The 15,886-nt window shown below is 43.5% G+C and overlaps 1 protein-coding gene across 4 annotated transcripts; it reads left to right on the top strand.

Annotated features, from left to right (window-relative positions):
* The first annotated feature begins 6,244 nt into the window (after nucleotides 1-6,244).
* On the top strand, nucleotides 6,245-15,208 carry LOC119659364. 4 transcript variants are annotated; one of them, XM_038067419.1, is made up of 4 exons: nucleotides 6,245-6,490; nucleotides 14,207-14,406; nucleotides 14,487-14,784; nucleotides 14,837-15,208. In XM_038067419.1, exons 2-4 carry the CDS (start codon nucleotides 14,232-14,234, stop codon nucleotides 15,111-15,113), a joined length of 750 nt encoding a protein of 249 aa, XP_037923347.1. In that variant the 5' UTR covers nucleotides 6,245-6,490; nucleotides 14,207-14,231; the 3' UTR covers nucleotides 15,114-15,208. The 4 variants fall into 4 exon arrangements, with proteins under 4 accessions (XP_037923347.1, XP_037923346.1, XP_037923345.1 ...); XM_038067418.1 differs by having other exon boundaries at nucleotides 6,245-6,705; XM_038067417.1 differs by having other exon boundaries at nucleotides 6,247-6,486.
* Nucleotides 15,209-15,886: the final 678 nt, after the last annotated feature.

Raw genomic sequence — 15,886 nt, 5'->3', positions numbered from 1 at the left:
GTCAAGCTCTATCTTCTTAGCAACGAGAAGGACCCAAAAGTAATGGGCAACACGGCTCCACCTGTCAGCACTCCTCAGCATCTCTTCGACAATGTTGTCTGCAGAGAGATCCCCTGTGTTTAAGTAGAGCTGCTGACGAACCCCATCCCACCTTTCACGAGAAAAAAAGTGTGATGGGGGTCGTCCACAACTCCATTGCAAAACACACAATCCGGAGATCGCGCCTTTCCAATCTTGTGCAGGTAAGACTGAAAACCTCCACGCCCATTTAAAAGTTGGGTAAGGAAATAGTCAGTCTCACCATGCTCCCGATTCAGCCACGCACCTCAGTTGTCGATGAGCCGCGCAGTTCATCTGCCTTAGTTTCATTTTGCTAAGAGAACTGCCACTCGTCTAGAAAGCGTTGCCGTTCTTCACGAGCGACAACCTCCCTTGCGCTTGTATATGGCTTGACGCTTCTTAGCAAAAAGGGCAATGAGGATCACTCGCGCGATCACCACCACGGCCGATTCAGAGATAGTGCGGTATGTAGACGCCACCCGCAATACTTCACGTCTCTGCGCTTGTGCGAGACGTTTACGATATATCTCCTTGCCAAGAGCGTCAGCCCATACCTCTGCGCCATCGCGCAAGACAGACTGCGTTGAACTCATCAGGAGGCGTCGTCTGCTAGACGTAGGACCCACAATATTTGCCATTAGCCTACTTAACGCCAAAACTCCAACTACAGCCTTGTTTGCTGCTGCTTTGATTTACTCAAAAAAAGCTCATATTTGAATCAAGAGTCAGCTCGAGGTACTTTACCGCTGGTTTTGACTCGATTATCGACTCGTCGAATGATATGGGACACAGGGTCGAAACTCTCTTTTTAGTCAGGATGACTACTTCGGTTTTTTTCAGTACAAGGTTGAAACAATGATTAGTCATCCATCCGCTTACCCGTCGCATCAATATGCGACAGTGCGTCCAGCAACAAGCGCGGCGACATCATCTCCGTAACCGACCAGGCGCGACTCTTCTGGCATGTCGAGTTTAAGTAGACTGTCATAGGTAGCGTTCCAGAAGTCCAGCCTGAGGATGGATCCCTGTGCTACCCCCGACGTGAGCTCCATCCTCCTCTGACCTTTTAGTGTTTCATAGAGCAGGGAGCGGCTCTTCAGATAGTCCCTAAATATCCGTAAGAGATAGTTCGGCACGCGGAAAGTATTGTCTAGTGTGCCTAGAATGTCTTTCCCTCTTACGGAATTAAGGGCGTTTCTAACGTCAAGCGTTACGAGGAGCACCACCCGTCGAGTTGGGCAACTATGTGCCTCCGTTCGTCGAACGGCATCCACGACTTGCATGACAGCCTCAACTGTGGATCTCCCTGCTCTAAAACCAAACTGCCGATTCCGACGCGGAATGTGTCTTTCGCAGCCCGGGCGCCAAAACGTTGGGGTGGATTGCGTGTTTAGAACTACCAGTCCTGTTCTCGCCGCCATTTCTAGGATTCGTGTCCCTCTGGAGGCTGTGTGAGACATGCCCCATTCAAGTGCCCTAGCATTGAAGTCAAACCCGACCAGGATCCGCCCATCTGTGCCTAAGATAGCGTCCTCCAAATCATTGATTCAAATTTAATTACAAGAATTTCTTTATACATATGCAGCTAGCTATTAACGGGGACACAACTAAAATAAAGGTTTTCAACAGGGTTACATTAAAAACATTAACTTTTTGCAACCATATTTTTTCTTGTCCTTCATACTAATCAAATATTCAAATTAAAATTAGGTTTCTGGCTTAAGTCTTTCATTTTGTGTCACCAAAGCAGAAGTCCATGTGTAGATATCTCGGGGAAATTTCAATCTGAATCGATCATTGCTTTTACCGTTTGCAAAAAACAAACACTCCAGTCAAGTAGTTAACAAATTTAGCTATTTAAACGCCGCTAAACAAAACAGATTACAACATATCATTTACAGTTAATGATCTCAAGAGTAACACTAAACATGCTCAAGAGGAGCATTACGTACCAACTACATTTGCGACTGTTGTGTCTTCACTTTCAACTAGTTAACGTACATTTTCTTATTATTTATTATGATATGTATGGATATTGTGCAATTTAAGTTTGTAGTTCAACTATGAAGTGATGTAATAATGGAAACGATCTTAATCGGTTGAAAATGTTGGCGAAAAGAAATGAATGATGGAAAATATCTCAGATGAGATTCGCCGAGACTTGAATGCACTTTGAAGATACTATTATGGTTTCAGCATAAAACCGCTCTGATAACCTTGAAAAGTATTCAGAAGGTATTTAATTGATCTGAACGTGGAGACGCCGATGCTAGAGCTGTAATCATGGAGTTGGTTTTGCAATATTCCAGTCCATCATGCGAGTAAACTGATACAAATATACCTAAGACGAAACTAAAGTCTGTGTAGGAATTGTTCAAATAAAAGATATGAGAAAAAATGGATTTTCTTGAGGATAAGACATTAGTTGGGCAATTAAGCCAAATTCCACAGATTCCAGGGCTCGTGGAAAGCAACTAGACATGCAAATAATACGGATGATCGAAGACCATAGATTCCTTGAGGTGTCTACCATTTTTACCACCAGGGCTTCAGTACAATACAGCTTGTCGTAAAAGGGGACTAAAAGGGATAGAAACCTCTACTCCAGCAAGCTAGAAATTTCGAAACTTTACTGCTACCGAAATGTTACCACAAGACTACCACCTTTGGCTATCAAAAACGGGAATGTTCGCACGGTAGTGAGGGTCCTCACACTGTTTCTTTAACTTGGGCGGGAATTCCAACGAAATAAGCTGGAAAGTACTCTCCTCTCTTTCGCTTTACTTATGACAATGTCCTTTTGTATTCTGGAAAGCCAAGTGGTCACAAGCGCGAATTGGTATGGGTTGTTTCTGATGGCTACTGCAAGGCACGCTCTCTCGGCTTGAAAGCCAAAATCTGGCACAGTTCTGACTGCAAGATTTCAGTGAGTCCCTCCTGATCCCCTCCGCCTGCACAGTGTTACAGTGATATAGTGGAGAAGTATGCTTTCTACAAGCAATTACTCGCAGTACAGGGGAGGCTTCCTAAACTTGACATTGTGATCGTAATGGGTGATCTGAATGCCAAGGAGGGCTCTGACAACATCTTACTTGGACATGTGATGGGCCAATCATAACGATAATGGTGGGAGGTTTGTGAATTTCTCCAACTTCCACCACCTTGCCATTGGTGGCACAATTTTGGAGCATGGAACCTGCCATAAGGTCAGTTGGTTTCAACTGACCGGCACCGCACGAGTAATTAGATTGACCACTTTGCGATCAGAGTAGATTTAAGAGTTGTCTCCTGGATGTGCATAACAAGGGAGGGGCTGACATTGGGTTCGAAAGGGATCCCCAACTGATGGTCGCTTGTATGATCCGTTGTCACTCGACACTGGGAGAGCTGTTTTGCTGTTCGGACGGCAGACAAACTGAGTAAGCCAACTGAGAATATCGATGAGCATTGAGTCGCCATCAAAAAAGGTCTTTTCTCCGGTGATATACTGGTCGTTGGCTACGTCTGGAAGGGCCATAAGATCTGGCTGGCTGTGAAATCGTGGAAGCGGATCGATGAACCGAAGGAATTGAGGGCCCTCTTGATTGCTGCGAGTGATGCGGGCATGATACACTGAAATTCCGATATCGTGCGAAATTGCGGGAAGTTTATCGTAGTGCGTGCCGTGACAAAGGGGAATTTGTTATTCAGAACGCAATGATTTCAGAAGTGCTCACGAAAGAATTTGCATGTGGTCGCAAATCCCTCGATGGTCCTGTGAAGGACGTTTACGGTCAATTCCTCATCTATCTGCGTGCTCCCTGCCTTCGCAAAGAACACCCCGCACGCTTGATGGACACAGAGCAGGCTGGTTTCCGCTCCGGATCCTCTTACATTGACCATATCAACACCCTAGGGATCATTTTTGAACAGCACGGGGAGTTTAGATCTTCACTTTATTTGCCCTACATCGATTTCGAGAAAGTTTTCGACAGTGTGAACAGGACGAGTATCTGGAGTGTTCTACGTAGGAGAGGCATGCCGGAGAAACTAACAGATACGACCAGAGTGACATAAAATGATGCAAATTGTCACGTGCTGTACCGAGGGAAAATCTCAGATGAATTTAAAGTCCAAATCGGAGTCCACCAGGGTTACATCTTGTCACCGATATTTCCTTGTTATATGTTCTTAATGAGGACTTTTCCGGAAACGTGGAGGAGTTCAATGAACTATGACATGATTCTTCAAACACCTGTTGGCTCCCTTATCGGGTCATGAACCTTGGCCAATTGGCTCTAAATTTGGAAAGAGAGGCAGACAGAGTTGGACTGAATTTAAACCCTAGTAAAGTCAAGGTTTCCAGTCTGACGGGTCATCGTATTCTTCCTATCTGGCAAGAGGTTTCAAAAAGGGATTGCTATAGCGTGGAACTGACGGACCACCTGAGAGGAATTGAAGCAGGGAATGAATCCCGTGTGTTCGTTTTAGTCATCCAGAATATGCTCGATGACCATCTCTGACAGCCTGGCCTCAACACTGGTCCATACCTCCGGCGCTAGTTAGCCGCTAGCGGAATTCGTGGCTCCTCGGCTGACTGTATCTGCTTACTTGTTTGGAGAGGTTGCTTCGCGTTCAATCCCATGCACACTTTACTCCGGTTGTTTTTGTCGGACCTCGTCATGAAATCGATTGCGTTTGAAACGTAGGCTCGCTATGGGCTTCGCCTGATGCTCGTCTCCCAGCCGTGTGCTCTTATATTCCTCAGCAATCGCCTGGTATTTAACAAGGTCCTTTTCATCCCGCTCATCGAAAGTACCGAACTTTTTACTCTTTGCAATCTTGCGCAGAATATGTATGGCCTTTTAGTACTGGTTCTTGAGAAGGACTTCGGTGGACCTTTGCTTCTTAGCCGGTTTCCGGTGACCGATATTCTTCTCAGTCCTTTCTTTTGAGAGGTTCCGACATTGCGGATTCAGGATTAGGAGTCCTATGGCTAGTATTTTCTATACCCAGCTCAACGCTAGCTGGATGCCAGCGCTTGGCATCACCACCCCTCTACCGTCTGTTTTTTTGTGTTTTTTATTTGAATCCATGTCTTGGCTGCATTAGTAATCCGGGAAGAATGTCCACCCGTTCACTGGGGTGAGGGTCATATTTGAAACTGAAGGTGCCCAAGGTATTCAGAGTGGGCATATTAAAAACCAAGCTCCTCATCTGTCACGCAGCCGTCGGCGTATGTTGCTCCACCGCCGCTTGGGGTCCTGTTAGCACCTTTTCCATTGGAGGGAGGACGATCCCTGGCGTGTTGCTTGGGCTCATCTCCATGCTAAATTCACTACACCCTAATACATGAGCAACAGGCTAACAGATCTTCGCTAGTTGGATGAGCCTACTTCCAGCCCGACCCTACACACTCTTGGCCCGTCCGAAAACGGTTCTGAGCGATCACCGCGAGGAGGTCACGTGAGGATTTGCCAAATTACGCAACGTTAACCTGAAGCATAATCGGACCAGGCCGCCCAAGCGAGTTGAGTCCCCTCAATTTTTTTCTCGAAATAATAATAATCAAATAAATAAACAAATTTTTGATTCGGTGAGATAAATGTGCAAATAAAGTAGGGAACATGAGCATGTTAACAAATTGCTAAAACTAATTCTCGTTTATATTTGAGTGACCCTCCCACTTAGTTAAAATATTGGTCGAAGGTTTCTGCCATGAATCGTCAAGGTAGATAAAGATTTCTTATTTTCATTGACCGAAGAGGACTTTATGTGGTCAGGGATGCATTCTACAGCCTCAATAGCATAGTATCAAACTCGTATATAATTTGAGCCCTTATCCTTAGCCGATTCGTAGAGTGGTATTCGACAGGATGCATTCTAACATAGGCCCATCAGCATCACACCTAAATATGAGGCCGGTGAAGATAGGAAGAAGATTTACCAAAGTATCTTTTTCCAATTATTCGAAAAACAGATTTTTACTAAAATTTTCCACCACGTTCTGTCCATATGCAATTCGAAAACTGCATCTTCGAACTGGTTTTGCATCAACCGCGTTGGAATATTTCCAACCGTTGCATTTGCACCACAATAAATTCTCCGGCAAGTATTATGCAATTTCTCGTAGTTTTCGTTAAGTCATTTTGGCCCCTACAAACCTTACCATCAGCACACGTACTCGTTTAAGCGGTGGAGCACGGCTTAGCTGTACAGTGGAGGATTACACAAATTGGTAGCCCAAGTGGGGCCTCATTAATCTGTTGGTAATATCGCAAGAGATCTTTACCGAGTTTCAGGCTTGCACTCTTGTTGGCTAGATCGCTGCAGTGTTGCAGGTTGGGTGCTAGTTGGAGGATTTTTAATGTTTCAATCAGGAAAGGTTACTGGCGGATTTAGTGCGTGAAGTTGAGGATTTTGTGGATGCAGTGAAGACATTTGAAGGCATGTATGTTATGCTGCTGGTGTTGGAGTTAAAAAATAAGTGCGGTTGGTGGAGTTTCTGAGTGACTGTAAGGAACTATGCTCTAGTTTGGTGGTGCAAGTGATTTAGATGCGTGATTCCTGTAAATAACCTGTGCTCGGTTGTCCTGACTCCGGTTAATATATTCATTGTAATATAAGTGGTATGTTCTCTTAAATTAAATGGAAAATCCAGCGAAAGTATGGTGACCTAAATTGGCTTTAAATTCACCTCCAAACATTTCTATCTTAAATTGATGGAACTATACACAGATATTAAGATTTCACATTGTTTTCGTCGGCGGATATTGATCCATATTCATTTCAATCATGGGAGTATGAAGTAATACTATTTCGAGGTAATGGGTCGATGGTAAATCCCAATGGGCTTGAAAACCAGATTGATGGTTTTGGCATATGTTTTGCACTCCCAATTGTTACCAAATGAAGCAAAATTGAGAAATGGTGGTGCTGAAAGAAGTTCAAAGGGGACCGCTTTGACATGAAATCTTCACTTTTAGAAAAATGCAACTTTGCATTGGTTGCAATATATAATCATTGAATTGGAAATGCATTGTAATTCAGGTAGTTTTTTTGGTAAAACTAAGGCTATGTTGCATCATGGGTTACATTCAGTTTCCTTACGGGAAGCTGAGATTGGGTGGTATGGTGCAGTCTAGAATAGAAGGAAGTAGATCCACTGGAGAGAGAGAGTTCAGCAATCACGCTCCAAAATGTCTCTGAAGAAAGAGATCATTAACAATGTGGTGATACCTAAACAAATTGGAAATCCCTTGATGCCTTTAACGTACAAAAAGTTGTTGTAGAAAATCTGTGCGCGGTAATGATCGCAATAGATTGCGATTTTCCGGTGTGCAGGGCTTCGAATCTGTCCAATCTTGAGATGCCAAGCTTAAAACGTGGTCATTAGTCGAGTGTGGCTACTCCCCACATTCTGGGAACATTTCAGGGAAACTTGGAATTGTTATGTTGGAACAGTAATGGGAGGGATGTTAACTGTGGACAGGAAGGACTAAAAATCTGCATTGCGAACTAGTGATCTGTACCTACGCGCAGATGGAACTTGAATATAAAAACTCTAAAACAGAGGAATGGTGAAATCGTCAGGAAAGATCTAAGCCCCGGGTGAAAACTATGCAGAAAAAACGAAACAGGGGTAAAAGTGATATAGGCTGTCAGTTCATTCCTTTCTTCCATTTTTTGGGTATGATAGGTGAATGCACTTAGGCACAGAGTGCTGGACTCCTGCAACTGAATGCCGTTAAATTACCAACAAAACACTTCCAGATCGTCAGAGAACTAGCCTGCAACCGTTTTTCACATTACTCCAGGCTAGTCTTCTCGCTCTCCCGGCATAGCAAACCTTCAAGTCAGTGAACTCCTTTCGCAAACGGGAGTGGAGAGGATGAAGGGAACAGTTACTTCAAGGGACCGCCTGCCATCCGGCCCCTCCAACGATCGAACTCTATCTTCTTCATGACAAGAAGAACACGAATATGATGCAAAGCACGGTTTCATCGACCACCATTACTCGGCATCTTTCTAAGAATGTTGTCGGGAAAGAGCTCCCTTGCGTCTGTACCAAGTTGTTGACAAATTTCATCCCACCTTCCACGAGAAAAAAGATATGATCGACATCGTCCACTTGATGAACCCGCAACTGTATAACAATAATCACGGTAGATCTCCCCGCACTAAAACCAAGCTGTCTCGGAGATAAGTCCCCGACAACACGTATTACTTCAACGAGTCTACTCCTGACAGATAGTGGTCGGTATGCAAACGGCAGCTTAGGGTCTCTTTTCCCTTTGCTAAGCAAATCAAACATTGCCCGCTTCCAATGGGAAGGGAAATGCCCTCTTTCAGGCAGGCATTGAATGCGCTGGGTAATAACCCGGCCGATGGTGAAACACCTATGCCGGGATACCATCAAAATCTGGTGCCTTTCTGCATTTCATAGAGTGGATTGCCTCTTCGTTTATGGCGTCTTCCACGTTGTCATCAACCTGTACGGGATGTGCAGGAAATAATACCCACGAAATACGGTCCATCTGTTCGGCATTAAGTGAATGGGGTGTCCGCAAAGCTCCGATTTTTCGAGCTATCATGAACCTGCAGTCATGTCATCGACAAGTTTTTTCTAGCAACTAGTTCTGCTTTTGTTTATGGCCCTACAGAGTCTCCTTTTGACTGATTTGCATTCTATCATTGTGTAAAAGTTGTGTAAAACGAAGGAGATTATCACGCTCCTTCCGGAGTTCGACCATTTCCGCCGTCGACCAACACATAGAAGTTTTGCCACGTCTGAGTGTCGCCCCTGTCATCGAAAACTAGCAGGCTGCCGTTATCAGGTTCGTAACTGAATTTACGCTGAAGTCAGCTGCGGTGTCATCACCTCTGGGGTGTCCTCCGACGCGGCTCTACCTGTTATAAGAACTTCAATGAATTTCCCGCTGTTCACTTTTGCGACGTTCCAGGCACAGGGAGAGCGCTATGCTGGTCCACACCCAGAGTTCCAGAGTTCGCCAGCTGTACCTGACGCTTCCTTCGCAATCTGAGCGCCGGCGCGTTTGGGTAGTTCTGACGTTTAAGACTACGAGCCCTGTTCTCGCCGCCATTTCGAGAATCCCTCCTTCCCACTGGGATAGGCCAAACAAGATTCAAGTAACCTGGTATTGAACTCATCCTCAACCAAGACAACATCCTCCAGAGCAAGAAGCCGGGCGTCGGCTCATTTTTGAACACCGAATGCAGACAAAGTCATTCCCTCGGCCTTCGGTAAGAACCCTAAGACGGGTGCCGTGCAAAACCCAAATACCAGCGGTACTGTTCACTGATTAGCACCAGATCAGTTCTTACTCCCGCAACGAACTACAGTAGCAGTAGTAATCCATGAGTCGTTGCACTCCGATGCATGTTTATTTGTAGGAAGCGGATCATGTTTACCGCATCCTAGCTTTTTCTTCGCGTATTGCTCGGCAACTTCCACCACAGCGAGATTTGTTTCTATGAAGCAGTCAAAATCTTGGATTTCTTGAAAGCAAATGGGTTCTAGACTAGCAACCAAACCCTCGGACTTAATTCAACGAGGACTCCATCACCATCCATTTTCCGTAAGGAAGATACTTCTGCTCTACTGTCTTCGTACTTGATCTTGACCGGAACTGAGAAGGTATTGCCTTCTACAGGCCCATGGATAACTATTCCCACATCCTCGCCCTTTTGTCACGCCTGTCGAGCAGAGGAGTCCGCCTGGGCCTGGAGTTTTCTAGAAGAACTTCAATGAAAAAAGAGATAATGAAGAGATCCGCATAATTTTCACCCTGAGACCCGTTTTTCCGCCTCTCTAATATCCGGAGAATGCTCAATGTAGGATGTCTGGCTTTTTATTAAAAACAGTGCCTCCCTGCATTTTCGACCCTTCTATAATAGTGCCAGTGCTCTTTCTTGTTCCCAAAAATAGGCTCAACTCAGAAATATGTGCCGTTCACCTAATAGCTGGGCTTACAGCTGACTGGGTTCATAGATTTTAATTGTACTTTTCTTCCAAAAGTCGTTAATATCTTTATCCCCATCGACTTTAACAATTCGAAACATGCATACTTTATTCCAACACTTTTTTCCATCTCCTCACGTAATGAATGCATTTTTCACCGGAAATATTTGTACATTCTCTTTTATCTTATTTTCAACTCAGCAATTAGCAAGATAGACCCAGTTTCATATTCGTTTATATAATCTGTCCATTCATTGATTTTTGGCGATCTTTCTCCGTTGATCGTCTTAGCATAATTTTCAAGCTCCAGCAATATTTTCTTGAGGAGATCGAAAATTGGGTCTTAACTTGGCAGTGGTAGCTCAATTGACTTGAAATCAATAAATATAATAAATTTCCAGACCATATTCATTGGTGCTAAATTCTTACACTTCCTGCTAACACATGCAGTTGAATAGAAGTGCTAAAAACCCGAAGGCCATTTCCAAATGGATGATCATAGTCTATTCAGCATGTCAACTTAAACTGAAGTAAATAAATATTCTGTGCGACCTCCGTAAAAAGTCAATAACATATTTTTTGCACAGAATTTATCAATTTGTTTAAAGAATTAGAGCTTACTAAAGTCAAAACTGATTGAATGTGTAAATAAAAGCTGACTTAAAATTGAATAATTTATCTTTTTTGTGCTTCCTCATTTTATTTTTATTTCCTTTCATTTTTCTTTAAATTATGATTTTGTTAGGATTACAATTACTATTTACTAACTTCCTCATATATTCTAGGCCCTTCCCTCCTCACTTCCAAAAAAGTCAAAAGTCAATTCCACTAAAGTCAATTGGAGATGGTTCCCCACACCCAGGTTCGAAGAGAGAAAATCAGGGCCCGGGGTGAAAATTATGAGTCCGCTTCCCCCGAAATACTGTACAATCAACTGAACTTTTTAAAGTGTCTATTTCCGGGGTTCCAAAAAACTTATTGACATTGCGTGTAACACAAAAAGAACCCTGGCATCCCTAGATGGTGTCACGTTTAAGCAAATTAGATCGTGTCCTCATTCCCAAAAACATTGCTCTCGAGCAATGTTGACAATAGATCATGCCGAGGCGTGAACTGATCACTACTTGATACCTTCCTACATATATTAAACTATATGTTGGGAGCATACGAAATAAAGATCAGCCAATGGGGGTACAAAACCTATAGATATGAGATGCAGTAGCCAAGAGCCTTGTAGTTACGTCTTAACTGTGTGTTATTGCGCGTAGAAAGCATCCTTCTCCGTTGTACAATTGTAATGCACCTTAGAGCCAGGAATCCAGGAGCCCTTTGCGGTAGCCGCCAAAAATAGCCCCATATCAGATTCGCATCTGCTACCACTTGGTTTTCCAGAGTACAAAAAGCGCAAAAGGGAGGCGAGTATTCTCGAAGAGCCCCACCATTTTACTTCTCTTGGGACCAGAATATCTAGCTTATATCGTTGAGCCTTTCTTTTGTTTTTCTTGTCAGGCTACTTGAGCGCACAGCAGTTTCTACTGCAATATTGCGTGCGCGTCCTTCAGAGTTACCTTATGCTAAGTGGCATTATACCCCAGGGAAAGCCACGCCAGAAAAATATTGTCTAGAAGTCGCTCAGTAGCATCATTGGCTAGATGCCATCTATGCCAAGTACTTTGAAACTCTAGTTCCTGCTGCGCCATCAACACAAATACTGTATTTCGGAAACCAGCTCGCCCCTTCACAAGTCCGTTGTTGCAATTGATTCCCGAAGTAAAGTTGTAAAGTGTATCCAAGTCGTATGGTCTCCTAGGTTTCGCCAGTGTATTCCAAGCAGAAGTACTGGCAATATTGGAAGTCTATCGATGGCTGGAGCGAGATTAGAGCCCAAAGCGTAACATAGCCATTCGGACCGACAGCCAAGCGGCCATCATGGCCTTGTACTCAGCGACGACATTTTCCAGGCTGGTGGGGTAGTGCTATACGTGCTGAACCGTCTGGGCGGCACGCTCAAGGTCACCCTCCTCTGGGTTCCCGATCATACGAACATAGAGGGTAATGAACGGGCTGACGGATTGGCCAGGGAGGCCCTGCTCTTGGCAGCCCTTCAGTGTTTCGCTGGCGGCTTCAAGGGCGAGTCTACTCGCACTAACTAGCAGCCGCGAGCCTTAGATGGCGAAGGCCAAGCTCGGCATACCCTACAATTTGCATTGTCGAAGTTGCGGAGAAGGAAGGGAAACCCTCCTGCACTTTCTCTGCCATTACTCAGCTCTAGCTAGAGTTAGGCTACGGACACTGAGTAAACCATTCTTCGGGGACCTCAGAGAGATATATAGTTGCAGGGTGGGAAAACTGCTTTCCTTCGTGAATGCTACGGGCTGGCTCTGAAGATCTGACCTAGTTAGACTCTGCCTCCCTGCTCTCGTAACAGCAGTCACGGTCTTAGGAGTTTGTGGCATCAAAACGGCGCACGACAACATTAATTTGGCTTCTCGCAGCGGCCACTGGTACCTACTTAACCCCATCCTCCAAGCTTTAGTTATAGGGAAACCTTGTCTGGCAGTCTCTAATAAACTCTACCATCTTTGAAGAACAATTTGTTAGGTCCAAACCAGACGAGAAGGGGTGGAAAGGAGGAGATTCCCCCGGACCCGCACTGTTTTTCGGGGGCCCAGAATAGAATGTCCAATGGAAAAAGCATAATATGCGGCTCGACATAATTTTCACCACAGACTCGTATCATTTTCACCCCGAGTCCGGATTTCCTTTATATGGCCCTGCTTAAGTCAATTACTTCGCTTCTCCTTAGCGCGATGTGTATTGGGCATACCCTACGTTGGCTGTGGTAAGACCAGCTGGAGTGAAGAGATCAATTTAACACTCTACTCTCAGATTACATTCGCTACTTTACCAAGAAATGTATTGAGTGTTCCTATCGAGAGTTCAAAACTACTTGATTCTGCATGCACTCCTGGCTGAGCTCCCTTAGCTCTTATGTCGGGGAAAGACACAGAGAATCATGATAAGGATACGCAGAGGCACTTATGATGTTTCTCCTCTTGAAATTGACTTGGTATTGTAAGATGACCGCAACTAGGCCCTGGATACAGAATTGTTCCAGCTTCTAGCAAATAAGATATCAGAGCTTAGGCTCTCGATTTGTTTGACCTTTCATCGTAGAAGGGTCCCCTTTTACCTAACTAGTATGACAGATCCTGTTAAATCGGTTTTATTGCTCTTATATCAGAAAGATATAAGGCAATTGTACTATTTTGTCAGTCATGCTACCATCAGAAAGAAATGGTCTTCGACGTGCTGCAAGTTAACTTGATCAAGGACTAGTGTCGATCATACTAGGACCACTAAATTTTCTTCAAAATCTACCGTCAAAAATTCGGTCTTACTTCCGATTTTCTTGATAATTGCTTTATTTGGGAGTGCCCGTTCCCATTTACAACAAGCTTTCCTCCTTTCTCTTTCTTCTTTCGTCATAGGGTCAGTGTTTTTTTCTTACAACTGGAGCTATAAAACTTAAACCTTCAAATTCTGACCACGTTTCTAATCATGGAGGTTAAAAGAGACATAATACGTCGCTATTTTCAGTTTGTTGAATCTATTTTTGCACATATTTTATCAAAATATGATACATAATTCATCTGCTATTCAGGTATTTATAGTGGCCTAAATGACCTTAATTCATAACGTGGTTAGTTGTTTAACTATGCCATAAAGCTCATTAAAATCTCCTTCTCTAACTTAAAATGCAAGAAATAATGAAACCTTTACGACCACAAAAATAATCACTTTTAACCGTAGATATTACATAGAAGTAAGGAAATTATCTAACGTAAGATGACTCCGTCATTTAGTTGCAGTTTTGAAGACCTAATTGTTTCCATGGAAGCAAGGCCAAGTTGAGTGAAGATGCTTTTCTCCTTGGATGGACTATGATAAGTCTTTTCTTCAATTAAAAGAAATGAAATGAAACCTAAAACTCTAACTATCATTTATTCCGAATGAAGTACTGGTAATTTGATTTTAATATGCCACTTCCAACGGGGGCTCAAAACTGGGGAGATGGTATCTAATCCAAGTTTGATGGGGTACTACTTTTCTAGGAGTAGGCTTATAATAGTTATCAGACTCAAAGATATTTACGAGTACTTGTATCTCTTCTCTCTGATTCAGATATCACATCGATGTGCTAATAACAATGGGCCTCATTCATCACTTTTTCGCATTAGCTCTAGCTCTCTCAGCACCGCTTTCACAGGCTCAAAGATTCAAGCGGCTGGACACCCTCCTTGGTGCATGCCATATGTACACCGAAACATTCGATACCTGCATGCAGGACGTATTCAACGACTTGAGGGTGTTTTTCAAAAACGGTAAGCTCTTAAGGTTTTTAGTTTGTTGAGAGAAAATCTCTTTTATGATCGCTGGGAATTACCCTTTTCAATCCTTCCAGGAATCCCCGAGTTCAATATAAAGCCCTTCGACCCTCACAAAGCGGCTTATGTTGAACAGCGACGTGGTGATCTTCATGGTATTGGTGGTTACGATTTGATCTTAAAAAATGTTAGCGAATTTGGCTGGTCAAACTCCAAAGTTACTAAATTCAAATCGGATCTGGACAATAATCAAATTGAATACTCTCAGTTCTTCCCTGAAAAGAGCTTAGAAGGTACTTATGAATTCTCCGGTAAATTAATGGGTGCTGCTGTGGAAAATGCTGGAATATGGAATTTAACGCTGTATAATTACAGGTAGGTTTCTCTTTAAGATACAACTGGATAGGTATCATTGCTTTATTTTCAGCCAAACAACAACTGTCCGCCGACTGGGCGGTCCTGGGTCAATTTTAAAGGTGCACGTCGAAGTGGATAAGATTGGCGGGATGACCCTGCATATCTCCGACTTCTTCGGTAGCAGAGCGGTGCATTTGAATAATATTGCGGATACAGTCATCAATTCCATGTGGAAGGCGGGTTTGCCCTTCTTGAAGCCGCTCATTAACGAACTAGTCAGCACAGCTTTCACAGATATTTTTAATGAATCATTTAGATATTTTCCTATAAGTAATTTTGTTAAATGAATATTGGATGAGTAGAGTTTAGAAGTAGATTTAGATTTTTTTACGTTTGAACTATGCAATATTTTTATTTTGTGAATAAAACTGTTGTAAGTGTATTAGTCCTGCTTACTGAACTTCTAGGTATTCAGGAGCGCAGCATCGTTCAACCGAGATATAGCGTATATGCCGATATAATACCATTGACTTTTACGAATACTGTCTGTTTTTAAAATGGTTCTAAGTGTTGGCTGACTATAAAAGAATGAAGAGCGCCTCGCGATAATAGAGACGAAAATGTTGTACTGCACTAATGGCGTAATACCGGGCTGCACCGAACGTAGAAAAATTCGTGCTGATGAAAACTCACCTGCTAAGATTGGTCTGAACATCGAAGCTGATAAGAAATGACTAGAAGGCCATCCGAAGCAAGGTTGGTTTGATATGCTCGATGGTAATTTGAGAACCTTTTGACCCCATCAAGATAAGGTAAAAATGCGCAACCTATCAAGACGAGTCCGCCCTGTTTGTGCGCGGACTGAAGAAGAACAATATGCACTTAATCCAGTCGCGGACTCCCAGTTATGGGTCCTTAGAACAAAAAAGTGGGAGACAGTTGCTTCCCAATTGATTGGTGCGGTCCGTCACAAAATGAATGCCGAGTTTTCAGGTCAGCATTGCCTGACTTTTGTTTCTGCTGTTGGACTTTTAGCTTGCAGTTCTGTCCTTAAGCGATTGATTAAAAAACCTCAACTTGGGTGTTCTATTCTATTCTCACATTAGACACTTCCCCATTT

This window comes from Hermetia illucens, chromosome 6 (genome assembly GCF_905115235.1).
Source record: "Hermetia illucens chromosome 6, iHerIll2.2.curated.20191125, whole genome shotgun sequence".
NCBI lineage: Eukaryota > Metazoa > Arthropoda > Insecta > Diptera > Stratiomyidae > Hermetia > Hermetia illucens.
Note: the sequence above shows the minus strand (reverse complement) of the source record. Positions and strands in the feature narration are given on the sequence as shown.